This window comes from Fulmarus glacialis, unplaced genomic scaffold, assembly GCF_000690835.1.
Source record: "Fulmarus glacialis isolate BGI_N327 unplaced genomic scaffold, ASM69083v1 scaffold25686, whole genome shotgun sequence".
Taxonomy (NCBI): Eukaryota; Metazoa; Chordata; class Aves; order Procellariiformes; family Procellariidae; genus Fulmarus; species Fulmarus glacialis.
This window is the reverse complement of record NW_009217889.1, coordinates 45812-63010: the sequence shown is the minus strand read 5'-3', so window position 1 is coordinate 63010 and position 17199 is coordinate 45812. Positions and strand designations below refer to the sequence as shown.

Genomic DNA, 17199 nt, shown 5'->3' with positions numbered 1-17199 from the left:
GCTAATCTTTTAAAAATGACGGAGTACCCAAAAATCTGACTTTTGGGAAGTGGGTTGGGTGCACGGTAGGGATGGGACGAGGGAGCTGGTTCTGATCAGGCAGCAGTCCCCATCTCTCAAGGATCTTCCCTTCATCCTATGCATCTGGCAACATTGGCTGTTGAGAAATGCATGAAAGGGGGATAAACCCTTTTAATCTAGTAAGTGGTTCACAACCCCTAGTTACAAAGATAGCTTCAAGAGTTTCTTCTTGATTGTAGTTTTCTCATCTTTTCTACCTAAGCAGCTTCACCAAGGATATTGAATAATTAAGTTTATGATATGAGAAAGATAGGAGCTGAAGCTGCTTTTTCCCTCCCTCTTTAATCAACCCTGGATCATGAAAGCAAAACAGGTGTTGAACAGCTGCTTGAACTGTTCATGTAGACTCTAAAGGGGCCTTGGTTCCAGGTCTCTGTGGTACCTACCTTTTGTCACCTTTTGAGCTGTGTTGATCTTGGTTTGTCTCAGCTCGTCCCAATAACTTTGATTTGTATCCCAGCAACTGCTTATGAACTACAGTCTCTCTTTTAGTAACTTTGACTGTAAGCAGAGAATTTTCCAGCAATGTGGTGGAATTCTTTATCCTTTAGTGAGCTGCTGCAAAAGATAGTCCGTCTTGGGGCATGTGTGCATTGGGTGATTATACAGATGAATGAGTTTTATTTTTAGTTTGAACATATCTTGATTTCTAATTATTGTGTCTGGTTATGTGATTGTCAGGCAGATGAGGGTCTGCAGCAGTTTCTTTACTAGTCTTCTGGCCAGACACACTCTTCTGGCTTCTAGTTTCAGTGACTGACTAGTGTTTCCTCCATCTGTTCTTGCATGGTGTTGTCCTTATCTTAACAGGCTTTCTTTAGTCTCTATTAGAAGAGTGATGTCCTGTTTCTCTGGTTGTTCTGGTAGTTTCTTTCCGTGTCATCTTGTTTTGATTACATTTTGTCTGAATTTGTGTTGTATTCAGTGTACTAGGTCAGGTCTTGATCAGATTTAAGGCTTGTACACTAGTGATCATCAGCTTTCTTTGCCGATAAGCACCCACTCTGCTCAGTGTTCCTTTCTTGTCAACTCTCATGAGTGCGCTTGCTCTAGTGTGGCTCAGGCGCCATCAATGTTTGCCAGTTCATCATTTGTGGAACCAGAGTGAGAGCACACCTGTGACCAGCTTGAGTGTATTTGTTGTCCGTATAGCATCAGTCCTGGTTGCTAATCTCATCTTCCTTTGTCTGCAGAGCGGCTGGCATTCCAGTGAAGGAAAGGGTGAAAGTATCTCAGAACTGGAGGCACGGACGCTGCCGGAGGGAGACAGTCCTGAAATGGAAAAGCAAGCAAGTGACTCCTTTCTCTTCTACTTTGTTCTGTGTCAGCTGCTGCGGGGCCTTGGGTTTGCATCTGTGCCCTGAAATGAGATGTTTTCTGCTCCTTGTGATCCATGCGGTTTTACAAGTGATGTCGCTGGCCTGTTTTGGATGTTGCTGGCTAGCTGGATGTGGGGTAACTGGAGTTGCTGTCTTGTCCTAGAGATTCACTCTGAGAGTTAGAGCTCCTCTCTTAGTAAGAGCTTGAATTTGGCATTGTTCTGATCTGTGCAGTTCTAGTCAGATTTAGCAATCTTCAGTACAGACTTCAAACTGTTATTTTCCTATCTATTGCTGTATACCATGAGCAATTTTCTGTCCTGCTCTCACAAAGAGCATACCTTGATCCCAGACATGGACTTATGTGTCCCCTCAAAATGCTTGGTTTGTCTCCCATGCTTTATCCTTGCCCCTGATTTGGATGTACAAATCTAAAATGCTAATTGCCATTCTTCTGCCTCATGCTTCTTCATTCTCCTACCTTATGCTTCCCTCCTTCGCTAAAAAAAAGAAAGGCATATTTGACATTAATGAGAGGAGATTGTTGTTAAATTCTTGCTTGTAAAGGTGTACTCAGCTTTCAAAGCAAAGCATAAGAGAGATCTCTTGTCTGAACAGCACATCTAAATTTTCAGCCTTCACATCATCAGACAGAAGAAGAAATGAGAAAGACTGTGGTTTGTTAGATGCTGAAGAACAGGGACCTGCTACTGAGCTTTCATGCCTTTGTGTGCCGTGTAAATTGAAGCGATGAATAATGTGCCACTGCTTGTCTAAAGTCCTGGGAACAGCTGTAATGAGCAGAGTGGTTTTTGGTGCAGGTTGTATACCTGCCTTTGAAGTGCTTGCGACCATCTGTGAAGACAGGCTCTGTGGATGTTAGAGATCATTACTAAACCAGCTTCCCAAGTGAAAAGGCAAGGACTGATTTAATGAGGCCGCCATCTAAACTGCATCCTCTAATTTTCATTTATCCTGCTTCAAATTTGTTACTTCTCCTTATGAAAAAGCCATAGAAAAAGGTAAAAAGCTAAACTGCAGCAGGAGGACAGCCACAGAAACTGGCTGTAGCCTAGGTAAGCTGGATATTCACTTGCTTTTAGAGGACTGCGTAGGAGTGGAGGAAGGAAGGGGAAATCGAAGTCTGCCTAAAACCAAAGCTGCTGCTCCTCCAAAGATGCCTCTTATTTTTTCCATGCATATGATCAAGTCCCAAATGAACATTATAACCTATGCTCAACTGCTTTGTCCGTGTGACTAAAAGCCTGTTATTGGAGATGAATGCAGGCAAGCAGGAACCTTCTATCTAATAAGCAATCTTGTCCTCTTACTTGTTTCTAGTCCCTCGTTGTGATGTTATGAGGTGTGGCTGTGCGTAATGGCTCTGCTGACACAGAAAATCATGACCTCTGAGGATGAATGATCTGCAAAAAAGAGGGAGACAGGTTTTTATGAGAAACCCCCTGCTTTCAAAACAGTTTGTTCCTGAATAGTTTGAAAACTGAAAGCCTATGGAAAGGCTCTGGTTTTGCTCAATGTTTGTGTGCATATTGCTGCACTCTGCAATGACTGCAGAGTGCAGACTACTTCATGCATCCGTACCCCATAGGACACGAGCCCCATGTCTCTTTGTATCTGGCCTTGCCATATCCAGAAGGCCTATTTGCTGATTCTCTGGTGGCTGTAGAAAAGAAAGATCTTGAGCAAAGAGCGCACTGCCTAAGTGTGCATTGTAGCCTGTTCTGTTTTCTGTATTTTGGTTTTATTTCAAGAATAAATAAACTTCTTGTAATGACAGACTTGATTTAGACATTGCTTGAGTGTCTGCTTCTCTTCTTGGTCTCCCAGGAAGTGAAGCATATTTTCCACTTCAGTCTTCAAAATACTTTGGAACAGCTCCTTTAGCAGTCCACTGCTCTTGGCTGGGAACCTGCCTGTGGGAAGCTGCTACTGTCCCATAGATAGCAAGGGGCAGATAGGGTGTATGGGCTCTTCTGAAAGATGGGCAACAGAAATCAAGAGGGGTTGCTCTGCAATTGCTTTTGGCTCAGCAGCGGAAGAGGTGTGAATGTAGAAAAATACCTCCTCTACATAGTGAGCACAAAGTTCTTGGATAGCCTCAGGCTTACCCTGCTGCTTTATGTGTTAGCATACAGAGAATGCAGGAGGTGGAGGACTTTGTCTGTAGGAAGACCTGTGTTGTTTGATGTGACCTGCTCCCCTGCTCAGACACGTGTGAAACAGTGGCAGCTTTGTGGTCTCTGCTGGGCATCAGCAAATAATGTGCAGGATCAAGACTGACTGTTTGCACCAAGAGCCTCATATTGAAGGCTCTGTTAGAAATGCTCAGCATAGCTCACAAATGCCTGATAGTCTAGTTTCTTAAAAAGTACAGGGCTTATGAAGAGGGGTTAGGGAGCTTTAAGTATTTCCTATCTAAACTCACTAGACTCTTGGCCATCTTCTCTTTCAGAGATTCCATGCTTCCTTTTCCTCAGCTCTTGGTTAGAAAAATGCCAGCAATGCGATCTGCTTTGTATGTTGCTGGAGGAGCTTCACTTCGTAGCTGTGCTACTACTGCTTTTGCATGTGACCAGCAGCTCCAACTTCACGGTTTTTTTGAGTGGGCATTTGCTTTTGTTGCTATGTTTACATATGTAATCTTTTTTTTTCTTTTTGTGTGTGAGGTTGTTTTGGTTTGTTTTCTTCTCCCCACCCCTGCACGCCCCCAACCGGCTGTCTGTTTGCAGTTTGATGCCCTGGATGGAGCTGGATGGTGAGTATCTCTACCTGTCTCAAGCGGAGAACATCCAGGCCTACCGGCTCTGTCCAGACGGTACAGGTTTGCAGCGTCATCCTCAAGCTATCTTCTCTGGCCACCAGGAGGACGTATGTCGCTTTGTTCTTGTCAACTCCCACATCGTCAGTGGAGGGGGGTAAGTTGGGTGAATGAAAGAGCCCAACGAGTGTGGCAGTGAGGTTGGAAAAGTTTTGGGTAACTCCAGCCCAGAGCAGACGGGTCAATCTTGCTATACAGCATCCTCGTGCTTGGCTGTGTTCAACTGCTGCTGCTTCCTCTCTTATGATTTGGTTCTGTCCTGAAAAAGCTTCTACTACAGCAGTGGAGGAGCTGAGTCTTATGCTGTTGACCTTATAAAGTGTCCTTTTCTCTTTTGAACTTGTGTAGATGTCCACAGGATTGTTTAATCGGGATTGACTGATCAAACAATCCTGACTGATGTGCAGTTTTCATTTCTTTCCCTGTTAGAGTCAGAGTAGCTAAACTGTGTTCTAATATTCAGAACTGCTGGTTAACTGGGACTGCAGTGGTGCATAAAGCTTCTTAGAGACAAGTATATGTTCATTAGACCTACTGATATAATTGTGGAGAGGGGGGAAAACTGCCAAGCATTCCAGCACACACACACTTCTCCAATTAATTTTGCATTTGACTGGCCTTTTTCAATTACAGCAAATGACAGAACTGTTATTTATAAAGTTTTAGCTATTAATATACACAGCACTTAAGCACAGAATTGGGAGATGCAAGCATGGCTGTCTGCCCTGGCTATCTTGAGACTCTCCCCCGTGAACTGCAGTCCAAAATTCAGGTGAAAACAAAGGCATGCATTTAAAATTCCAGTAACTGTATTGGTTGAAAAAAGTCTAAATGTCTTTGTAGTTAATTTGAAGCACAACACTCTGCATGGCTGCTCTGAAATGAATGAAAGGCTGAGGCTTGGCCATGTGTGAGAATGACCTCTCACTTGTTCCCTTACTCCAACCGTTCAGCATCCAGCCAGGATTCTGGCAAGCTCAAAGCAGTAGGAGGAGGAATGGCTGCTCTGCTAGTTTCTGCAGCTTAACACAAAGTGGAGGGTGGAAGTACAGCCAGGAAAATTTTCATGTGTGGCAGATCAGGCTTTGACTGGCCAGATGTGGGATTGCAAGAGAACAGGTGATGTGTGAGGAGTGGAGGGTTAATAATGCTGCATGAATTTCAGCTCCCATGAGAGATCAGTCCTGGTCTTCTTGTAGCATTCCTAAGCACTAATGGAAGGTGCATGGCCAAGGGGGATGCAGCTGATACAGACTCCTTGCCTGGGGATTTGTTTTTCAGAGATGGAAATATCATCCTTCACAAGATCCATGGCTCCTACAGTGTCAAGTTCTCTGCGCATGAACAGGAAGTGAACTGTGTGGACTTCCAAGGTGGCCTTGTTGTCAGTGGCTCCCGGGACAGAACAGCGAAGGTGAGCAGTGATGTTCCAGCAGCTGCAGGTGCTGCTGCAGAGGTGACCTCAGAGGTCTTGTGCCATGAATGTTTAAGTGTCAGCAGAACAGTTGTGAGCCCCATCTTGTGTGTCTGCAGGAGGAGTGCTGGGTATCTTGGCATAAGCTCATGTCTCTGAAAAGATGCTTGCTGTGCCAAGCTTTTAAGAAAGAGATTTGGCAGTACTTTGACATCAGCTGCTGGTTTAAACTAGGAAGTGCAGAAGGCGGCAGCTGATGTTTTGCTTCTTTCACTGTACATCTGTCTAACGCTGTAGCGGACCACGATGGCAGCTAGTCTGAAATTTGTTGTATGCGTCTCAAGCACATCCTTGCTTTGTGATGCAGTGGTGTTTCACATACTCTCTGTTGTATATTTGATCTCTTTAAGGGGTAGCATGATTGTCTTTTCTAAATCTGTGGGGTTGTGGTTTATTTATTTGTGGTTTGGTTTTTTGGGGTTTTTTTTTTGTTTGTTTTGTTTTTGTTTTATTATTATTACTTTTTATGGTTCTTGGTTTGCAAACCAGGTATGAACTTAGACTATGAATACTGTTAGCTCCCATTTTTCTCTTCCAGTTGGCATCACTGAATCCTGTCACATAATTTTGGCTATTTATTTTTGAGGCAGGACCTTGTTGATTTTTTTTTTTTTTTTTTTTTTTTTTTTTTTTTTTTTTGTCCTTCTGGATCTGGTTGGCAGTGCTGTGTTCCTACATGGACCTAGAGAGTTGTTCTCCTGAGCTGTAACCAGCTCTGTTTTAGTAGGTTAGGAAACTCCAGGTAGGTGCTTCACCCTTGTCCTGCTAGCATGATGCAGTACCTGTAGCATCTTCACAACCACTCGTGTCACTGTTAGAAGTGGTTGCTGTATGTTGAAAGCTTTGGCTGTTGCTCAGGATAGGCTGGTGGATACTCTTGGTCCCTGGTACATATTGTAGAGCATTAATGGAGATAAGAGGAAAAACGGCTATTCCTGTTTTGCAAGAGGGGAAGTTGGGGCAAAGAAAGACTTAAATGTCTCTTTCAAGGTTTTATAGGAAGTGTGTGGTAATGGGTAACTATCTGACAGGCTGCTGAGCGGCATGACCCTATATATTCTTCTTGGTCCCTCCGTATGGGTGTATTCCTGGGTAAAATCACTCCCAAGTAAAGCAGTGTTCAGATGCAAAGGGCACTGTTGAGGATGCTGCTTGACTCCTGGGAGCAAGGCCTTGATGCTGCTTCGTCTCACATTTAAGCAGGGCTGCTCCTTTCTGTTCTGTGGAGCCCCTTTGCTGGGAGAGTGCCTTCTTGCTGCTTCCCTGACAGCTGGAGGACAGACCTCCCCGACCTTGAGAACAAATTCCTGAAGGCCAGAGAGGAATTTAAGGCTGTTTTTCTTGGAACTAGTGTGAGATTTTGCCCACCCAGTACTCCCCACAGCATAGGCTCTAGGGATGTTCACCTCTTATTTTTTATCATCTCTTTTGTAGGCTGCCTTGTTTGCGTGAATGAGACTTGGAGGGTGGAAGGGAATCCCTGCCAGCCTTCTAAAGGGGCTCTAAGTGTCTAAGCTATTGAGGGCTCTGCTGAGTGTTGATTAGGACTAAGCCCTGAAGAGCTGCTAATGTACATTCCTGTGTGATAGGCACTAGATAGTGTGCTCTGAGCAATATTTTTAACCTGTAGGAGATAGGGATGCCTTAAATGAGTTAAGCTTTTCTGCTGCTTTTGCTGACACTAGGTGCTAAATTCCCCGCTGACAAGAATAGCCTGCAATCCTGGGTATTATCAACAAACAAACAAATAGGGCACTCCCAGCTTTGAAGTCTTGAAATGAAACATTGGGGGTCGGTTACAGAGAACTGGGGGGCATGAGTCCTGTGGGCCAAGAACGAGGGCAAAGTGGGGAAAATGAGGGCCACAAGCAGAGGCCCCAGCGAGAATCTGGGGGGCTTTATTAGGAGCAGAAACAAAGAGGTGTGTGTGGTGAACTGGTGGAAGGGGGTGTGCATGTATGCACAGATGGGGGAGGAAGAGATTCTCTCACATTGTCAGTGAGCAAGGGGGGCCTGTTTGAAAATAGCCTGTGGTACATTTAAGAAACTTGGTCGAAAGGGGGTGGGTTTATAAAAACCTATTTTACAGGATAGCAAACAATTAATTTTATAGATAATATGAATGGAAATTTTCCAGGGATGATACAGAGTCTTCCCACGCTGTTCAAGAGAACAACAGAGATTTGGACAAATCCCACTTCTTGTTTATTTAACTACGGAAGACGAGAAATCTCTGTGTTGAGTCCTGCCTTAGAGAACATGTGGTAATGGGGGTGCTCTCTCTCTCTTACCGGTGGGATGGAAGGTCATACTCACAAACTGAATCTTTGTGTAACTTAAAGTGCTTGTTTCTGCCAGTGATTGAAGGCTCTGCTCCTCAAAAATAAGAAAGGGGCATTCAGGGAGAGGATCTCAGGGAAAGTGAGCATGGCAGTTTTGGCAGCTCTTCCAGCAACGTTAGCAGCGTGGATCCTACCTTCTGCACCTTCTGGGTGATGTGGCATAACATGCATCTCTCTCTTTAGGTTTGGTCCTTGTCCGCGGGCAGAGTTGGGCAGTGTCTACATACAGTGCAGACAGAGGATCGAGTGTGGTCCATTGCTATCAGCCCATTATTAAGGTAACTGAGATCTCTTTATTCCCAATTTCCAACAGAGAGAAGTAAAGGAGTTGGATGGGCTGTGTGTCCGCAAACCCCTCTGAGGCACCAGTGTGACGCTTCAGGGACTTTTGACGTGGGTGGAGGCTGATCAGGTGCTTGTGCCTGCACAGGAGCTCAGGGAAGAGTGTGTGGTCTTTGTTCCCCAGAACAGCTGAGTGGTCTCCTCATAAAGAGGCTGTGAAAATGTCTCTCCGTTCCTGTTACTGTCCCAGGTGGGACCTGTTCGTTCTTACTGGCAGAGCGAACTCTCTGACTTACTCTGCTTTGCTAATTAGAAGCAATGAGCTGGATCCTCTTGAGGTTTTCTGTACTGAAAAGATGCCAACTTGTATTCTCATTCTCTGGCAGAAGAGATGCCAAGAAATGAAGTCCCTGCTTTTTACTTGGGAAGCTAGCTTGGAGCTGTGTGCAGTGGTTAGTGCTCAGTTTTCTTGGTAAATTGAGCATGCTGGACTAGGAGAGATAGAAGTGGGATTCAAGGAGGAGGTTTTCCAGCCTCTACTGCCTGTAGCCCTGTGCTTCTAGTATGGGTGTAATGCTACAACTACAAGTTCAGCATGGGAGGCAAGGGAGTACCTACACCGGTCTCTTCCAGGGTGTTTTTCAAAGTGCTTTTATTCTTGAGGAAGTGAAAATCTGAGAAACAAACTCTTGCTGTTAAAATCTTCCACTGGCCAGCAACGATCTTTCTCTTTGGTGCACTGTTAACCTCGTCTTCTGCATGCAGGAGAGATTCTTCCTCAAGGGAGGGGGGGAAGAAGAGCTGTTGTTGCTCTCCGTGTGATATCTGCAACTAGTGAATTTTAGGCTTGTGCAAAACCAAAATACTTCCCACAACTGCTGTCCTCATTAGATTTCCAAGCTTGTTTTGCAGGCAGCAGAAACTTAGTGGTACGGAGCTAATGGCATTATCAGGGAAATAACCCTCAAGGCCTGCTATGATTTTGCCGTTCCCTCACCCCATTGCTCCAAATGTTTGAGACAGTATTTTTGAAGAAGTGCCATGTGTGTTAATGCTGCTGCAAGATGTTAGAAGCCCTTTGCTGTCTTCTGTGCTGCAAGGGCCTCTTTTCTAGCAGACAGGCTCTGGCTCTAGCACCATGGCTGGTTAGAGCCCAGTGGCATGCTGCTTCCTACTCCTAAGTGATGACCTGCTGAGGTGGCCTCTTGTCAGGACGGTGTTCTTCTCCCTGGTGTGCATGCTTGTGCACACTCTCTGTCACAATATTTACCCACTGTCTCCCCACCCCCCCTTTCCACCCTGCAGAGTGATAAATGGGAGGTGGTGGAACAGCTACCCCATGAATAAGTGGGCTTAAATTGTGCGCTCTCATTTTTTTATGAGTGTGGACTGTACCAGCCTCCCCTGCTAGCCCACCCTACTGCCCCCCCTTACCCCTCCATATTTTGGGGAGGGGGGGTGGAGAATTAGAGCCAATTAGCCACGTCATTAATTCTTCAATTTGACGGCTGATATAGCAGGGCCTGAAACACGCTGCTGACCTCGTATAATGGGAACCCTGCTCCTTAACATATTGACGATGGGAGAAGTTAATTAAAATTCCACAGAGAGAAGGTGTTGGCTAACCTATAAACCTGTCGCTTCTCAGAACAAATCACAGCCATCCTAGAAGAGAGAGAGGATCAGAGCAGGAGGGCATGTGGTGGGGGAGGGCCAGGGCAAGGGGCAGGGGAGATGAATTTTTCACTAATAGGTTTTATTGCTTGCTGTCTAATGAGGGCGAGTATCAAAAAGGTAATATCTGGTTTCTAGCAAGGTCTGCTTTGGGGAGCTCTGTGGTTTCTGTTTTATTTGCAAGAGCCCATATTTCACCCATATGCGTTCCCTATGCACTTGTGTGTGAAGCTTTTCCTCCCTTGCAGTCCCCATTCTTCTCGCTGGAGCTTGGATGCATTTGTTCCTCAGTGAGGCTGAATGTGGCCTATAATCTCCACTTGCTCCTAAATGTTTGATGTGCCCTCCCGATTCTCCCTTCTCACTTGTGCTGGTTGTCGTGGTTTAACCTGGCAGGCAGCCAACTGAGAGCTCCTCCATAAGAACGGATAGTTCTGCTGGTGTAGGACTGCTGTAAAATCTGGCTCCAACCTAAGTATTTTGGCCCATCATTGCTGAGAACCCACCAGCTCTCTCTACTGTGGACACAGAGCTCAGGAACAGCTCAAAGCAGTTGTGCGCGGTGGGGTAGAAGCAGGGAAGGCTCCTTTAGGTCTAGCCTTTGGAAAGTGCTTTGGAGAGGCTGCAGTTTCCTGACCTGGAGGTTTGACAAGACTAAGACTCTCTAGAGTAGTCAGGGTTGTATTCTTACTGAACTTCAACTGTTAATGGGCAGGACTGAAACTTTTCTTCTTGCTTTTCAGGGATATCTCCCTCTGCGTGAAGCTTGCTTAGAAAGTATCCCATGCGCTTCTGCCTGTCACATCAGGGACTAAAGAAGAGTCTGAGAGTATCCTTAAAATAGGGTGCCTCAGCTTGCTCCAGGATTAGTAAAATGCTGTACTTGCAGAGAGGCTGTGTACCCTAAACCACATTTCTTAGCTGCTTGTAATCCCCTTCCCCCCGAGTTCATTTGCCTTTTGAACTCTGCGTCATGCAGATGTTAAACTTTCATTTACTGGTGCTTACTGCAGTGACTTATGTGTGCTCAGGGACCAGGGCAAGCCTGAGTGCAGTGGACCAATTCAAATGTGCAAAGTGAGGCAAACCCAGGGGTTTCTAGTAGAATAGTGGCACCTTCATGCTTTGTGATTCCCTGAGGTGGCAGTAGCCAGGGTAGAGAAGTGACCAGTGTACACTGTTTAATTTGAGGGATAGGTTTATGGAGAAAATGCATTGGCATTTATGGCTGCAGAAACATAAGGCTTATGATATACGTTGTACTACTGAAATGTTCCTTTATTTAGGGGAAAATTTGTTGCAATTTTTTTTCCCTAATGATAGAGAAGCTTGTAAACTGGAAGGGAAAGAAAAAAGTGGACCTTGATGTTAAATTCATTACTAATCTTGGATTTAGAAATTCTTTGGTGTTGGATTAAAAAAAGTATTCAAATCTAACTGGCTTCTCCTGCCAGTCTGGCCACTGGTATTTGCTATTTAGATTTTAAAATATTTATCATGAGAGCTGGTCTTCCTATGTTGTACTCAAAGCGTGTTGGATTTTAAACCAAGAAAAGAGATGATGGAGGCACAAAAATGGTTTTCAATGTGCAACTACAGATAGAGAGCTAGGAAACCTTTGGTGCAATCTGGGGCAACATCAGGCAACCCTATTGCAGCAGAGATGTGCTTTGGGTGTGTAAGCCCAAAAGACGGTCTCTCCTTTTCCAACTTTGTCATTGGTCTACTGCAGTACATGACCTCTCCTTGCAAATGTTGCCTTGGTGAAGTGCAGATTTACTCCAGAGAGGAGGAAGGTCTGTACCAAAGACTAGCTATCTGCATTGAATGTTTACTTTAAAGGAAAATGAGTAGTTCTGTGAGCAGTTGAATTTAAAAAGCCAGGCTTGCTCTCTCTCTTCTGTTTATGCAGCGTTGTAGTTGAGACCCGACTCCTCTATTTTGCCATGCTAATTTGAATCTCTGTTAACCTAATTGCCTCTCCCATGGAATATTATGGGGAAGTAATATCTGGGGAGACCTCTGCCCTTGTGGACAACCTCAGCCAAATTGTAAAACATACCCAAAACTTCCTGGGGAAAGGAAGGAAGAGAAGGGTTGCTGACAGGCACCATGACTGAATGGGTCTGTCTTCCATTGGGAACAATCAAAATTATTAATTTTGAGGGCTTCTTTTTAATGGTTATCTGGAAACTTTTTGTGAAGGTGAAACAATCTGATCTTGCAGATTTCGTTAGAGCAAAACAACCCACCTCAGTCAGAGCAACTTTGCAGTGGTTTTAACTGTACAATTGAAGCCCTAACATGCAGCAGTTAAAATGCTTGATAATGTTCCCCCACTCTCATTTCTTGCTCCACTTTAATCAGCAGATCAGATATCCCCTACTGCATATCAAGATGAGCTGTTGGCTGTAGTGGTGCTCTGTTTTGACCTAGGTTTGTGCAGTTAACCTCTCTGAGTCTGCTAGGACTTGGGACAAGTAACTGGGTGTTATTCTGGTTTGTGCATCGCCAGCAAAATAGCAGGCAGCAACAGTTCTGCGGACCTTGGGGATCTCTGTAGAGCCTGGTTGGTTTGAATAATTGAGAGGGGACTCTGACCTGCAGCTGTTTCTTAGGCAGGGACAGGAAGAACCTGCTCAACTGTGAGATCCCAGGGTGGACTTGCAGAGTTAGTGGTGGCGTTAACTACCATCTCTTACTGACCTCGGAGAGCGATCTGGATGTGGGTTTCTAGATATATGCAATAGTCATAACTGACTTGGTACTCTTTCACCCCAAAGCTGAACAGCAGGAAATGAGTATCAGTTTCTCCCCTCTGGAGCTAAAATTACACCTGTGTCTTATCCATGTGCCCTGACTGTTCCCTTGATGATGGGAGGAAGGAGACTTTGTTTTACCTTCTTAATTGTGTGATAATGACTCTATTTGGTCATCTTCACATAGGTGAACATGTGAACATACATGTCCCTTTTCCCTCTCCTCTAGAAAACACATATGCAAATGCTTCTATAAGTTGATAAACTGTGCAACTTACCTTTCTTCAGTTTCTTTCCTTTGCCTTCTAAAGCTCACACGACTGATGACGTGCTCCCTTTTTGTCACTTTTGGCCAATACTTTAATGTATATATTTTCTATGATTCTGTGAATTGGCTCACTAGTGGTTGTGGGCAGGTGAGCAGGTTTTGGGAGGCAGTAGCTAACTAAGTTAGAACCCAGACATCTGTTTCTAATCCTGTGGAGCTGTGTTGCATATGGATTTATTTATTTATTTATTTAATTCCCCTGCAGTTTTTTCTCATCTTTCCCCTTGCTTGAGGGGAAAGTCTGTCTCTGAAAGCTTGGGGGAAGCATCTTTCTTGTGCTGCTTGGTTTGCACAGGAGAATCCATGTCTGTTTAATCGATGTGACAGAAGAAACTTAGTTGAGGGGGCTGGCAGCCTTGCGGTTTGAGGTTTCTATTTCCAGTTTGCAATCAATTTTTTTTTTTTTTTTTTTTTTTTTTAAATTTGCAGGCGGAGAAGGTAACTTCACCAGACCTTGGCTGCTGTTTACCTTTGCTCGGCTGTGCAGTGTGCCTTTGTTTTTCCACCTTTGATCAGTGTCCTGCCAACAGATAATTTAGCAATTGCATCCCAAAGTGGAAGTGTGGAGTTAATGTTAAAATTAGGGTTTTTTTCCTTTCCTAACTTCTCTGGCTGATGGAGCAGAGAAGGGGAGAGGGGAGGTTAAGGGGGCCATAAATTCTAGACTTGGTGATTCTGCTCCTTGTAGAGAGACGAAAGCCTCTGATGTCTCTTCAGCACTTTCATTAACATTTAAATTAAGGGTTTGTTTTTCAGGCGGCTTCAGTCGCAGCCCTTTCATAGCCTGACACATGGAGGCTGTTCTCTTTTTCTCTCTCTCTTTTTCCAGCTTGCAAATCAGTGTACAATAGTAATCACTGCTATATTTTTTTTTTTCTGATCTCTCAGGAGGGCAGCGACCTGACAAGCTGTATCAGAGGTTCAAAGAGAATCAGAAACGGAGTGCAAAGGTAGATGGGCAGGAGGATGCCAGGTTTCATTCCTACAATTAGAGTGGTGTCTGTTCCCTCCCCTGCCTTTCAAAGGGCTGCTTTTGTGGGTGGGGAGGGACAGAGGGGACGGACCTTTCTTGCACAGTGAGAGCCCCAGGTGCAGATGCCTCTAACCAGGCTCAGCTTCTACTGTTACTCCTCCCAGATGAGGCCGGAGATGTCACTCAGAGGATGCGAGCTCATGCCCTGAGGTGGGAAGCGGAGCTGTAGTGTCCTAAGATAGCAGCCTAGCCCCTCTAAAGGAGTGTTGATTCACTCTGAGGACAGCAGGAGGCTGGTCCTCAGCCTGCCATTGGCATTTGAAAGGAGGGTGATAGTGGAGGATATTGCCCTGAAGTAAGAAACTCACCTCTGTCTTCTGTGCTGCAGCGCTGAAGTCATGTCTGCTCTGAGCACTGCACCTTATTGTAACAGTAGAGGAGATAGCTGGTTTAAAGTGTCCATTTGGATCTTGGCAGCCTAAACCAGGCCATGCCTTGCTGTACCTAAGTAACTTCTGGTATAGAAGCTAGTTGGTTTAACATCAAGAAGAAAAAACTGTCTTCCACCTGCTTCAACAATTGTGTAAGAGCCAAGGAACAAGGGGACAGTTTTAGGAATGGCAACGACTTGCAGTGGAGAAGCAGTATAGTAAGATTTATGTAAACCCATGAGTCTTTGTCCCAAAGGTCTTTTGGAATCTTCCACTTCTCATCTCCCACTCAGTTGGTCACCACTGGTAGGCTGTTATCTTCTGCAGGCTCTCTGATGGGATTTGGGGGACTCTGAGTAGCACTGAACTGGTGTCTTTCTAGAAGTGGATAAAAGGCTGAGGAAAATGAGCCAACACATGAGCAAAGTGTTTAGCATAATGAAACCTGCAGCTTGGTTGCTGTGACTGTCACACTGTTCATGTCTTCACTCTACCACCAGCCCAAATTTGCTTGCCTTTCACAAAGAGCTTGATCCAGATGGGCTTTGAAGGATGCCAACAGGACGAGAGCAGCAAGCTGGCAGTGGGATCGGGAAGGGTATTCCCTACATGCTGGTAAATAAGGTGCATAAAGAGGGGTGCCAGAAGTTTCTGTTTCTTCAAGATTGGTCTTAAGTGTGCCAATGGTGGCCATGATTTATACCATGTGGCTCTTTTGGAGGACCTAATTCAAAATCATGCACTTGCGGAAGCCTCCTATATATGCTGGAAAATCTTTCTGTTCTGGGGTTTGGATTTTTTTGTCCTTTTGTGTGAACTACCACAGACTGTAGTCTGTCACTTCTTGTGTCACTGTTGTCAGGTTGAAGTATCGTGTCTTAACTGTTCTGTTACTAAGTGTATGGTGATGGTTCTCAGACAGTGAGTGATACAGAACAACTTTTCAGAGGCAGGTGATCTTGTCCATATTCCAGGTGCTGTGGAGCTGTGTCGTGGGATGTGCTTCTCTGATCCCATCTGACCCAGCTCTGACTGTTTTCTACTACTCACCTGGTTGCTCTGTCACTGCAGGTGGGTCCTAACTCCTCTCTGTGAGAGATTTCTGCATAATCCTAAGAACTACCATCATCAACATCGTCTTGGTGTCTTCATCCTGTATAATGCAACGGGGATTCAGAATGTTTGCTCTGCACTGCTGGCACTCATCCACTTTTCCAGGTGCTTCACCTTTTGGAAGTTCATAGGTTCATGCCCACTGAGTTTTTCTTCTTCAGGGCCCAGTGTCGGATGGTGCTGAGCATGTTTTGTGAAGCCCACAACCTGTGCAAACCAAAGCTATTGGGAATGGGAAAGAGGATGCTTAGTACTTGTCACACAGGGTCCTTGGTTGTGACTTCTGAGCTACCTCCAGTGTTGCTTAGTCTGTAACTTTTCAATGAGGAAAGCTTTTAATTTAAGCTCTCCTGAGGCTGGATGCCAGCATGGAGCCCAGCTTGGCTGCCCCAGCGGTACTGGGGCAAATGTGCCGCAGCACTAATTCCTACTAAATTCTCTTTGGAAGCTCCACTGTATTTATGGGTGGGGAGGGTGGCGGGATGCCTGCCCTCCCACCTTCCCCCATGTTGTCTCAAAAGGCTCTGGTGCATCTTTGATTAGGTGTAGGTCAAAAGAATTTCCACATCGTGACCTTAATAACTGGGGTTGATTGGCAGGCAGTCTGCGGAGAGGGAGCAGCCTGTCCCTTTCATCTCCCTTGGTGCCGTGCTGGGACAATGGGCCAGCATATTTTCCTTGTTGTTCCTCATTTGAAAAGGGTCTGGTATCTCTACTAGGTACCTGTGACATGGGGGTCTTGATTGGGGTCTCATAAAGGGCTCTGTCAGTATGTCCAAAGGCCAGGAATACAAAGGCGATCAGTGGGTGGGGGTCTCAGCTGACCACTGAAGAAGGGAGGGGAGGGTCCTGGAAGCAGTGGAGGGAGAAGCAACCCCTGATGGGAGACCTTAAAGGGGGGAGGGGGGGAGGAGGCGGCCCATTTTTGTCCCGAACTCATCAAGCACATCTGCAGAATTGTCCCAGCCGCTGCCTCCCAGTTTCAAAAGAAAATGATCGTTTGATAAACCGTCCTGATTCACCACTTTCTCACAAGAGAGGGAGACCCACCTTTGACCTCTATGATTTCACATTGGGCCCAGCTCCCCCCCATCCAATTGCTGGAGCAACTTTGAAATGAATACCAAATGCATCCCTTGCTCTCCCTCTCCTTCTCCCTCTTGCCCTTTACTCTCTCTTCCTCCCCCTTTTTTTTTCCCTCCCCCTCCTCCTCTTCCCACCACCCCCACCTTCCCCACTCTCCCGCTTTGTAAAAAAGCAGGCGTACTGCTTTGCAGTTTAGGCAAGTAATTAGTAAAATCTTTTCTGCAGCACAATAAACCCGCAGCGCTTGGCCCGCATATTCCCACAATTTACATACTCGCGGGCATTCGAGAAAACAGGTGGCATTCCCAGTGCATCGCTGCCTATGAAAATCATTTGGAAGGCAGTGGAGGGGAGGGTGCTGGGACCCGCTCGCTCCTGCGAGCTATAGGAATGTGCATGAATATATTAAAATGTTTTCACACAATGCTTGTATTTTCCAACGGGGAGAGGCAACTTCTGGGTGAAAGGCGGCTGGCCCCGACACAGGCCTCTTCCAAA

At 45.5% G+C, this 17199-nt stretch overlaps 1 protein-coding gene across 1 annotated transcript in view; it reads left to right on the top strand.

The window, feature by feature from the left end:
* Window positions 1–1274: 1274 nt before the first annotated feature.
* The window catches only part of FBXW4 (F-box and WD repeat domain containing 4), a gene marked incomplete at its 5' end in the record, with an annotated part of 51128 nt that continues 35203 nt past the window's right edge, over window positions 1275–17199 (top strand). Inside the window, 4 exons of the mRNA XM_009579857.1 lie at window positions 1275–1370; window positions 4151–4336; window positions 5521–5653; window positions 8239–8333. Of these exons, the coding sequence (XP_009578152.1) occupies window positions 1275–1370; window positions 4151–4336; window positions 5521–5653; window positions 8239–8333 (510 nt within the window). The remainder of the gene's footprint in view (window positions 1371–4150; window positions 4337–5520; window positions 5654–8238; window positions 8334–17199) is intronic.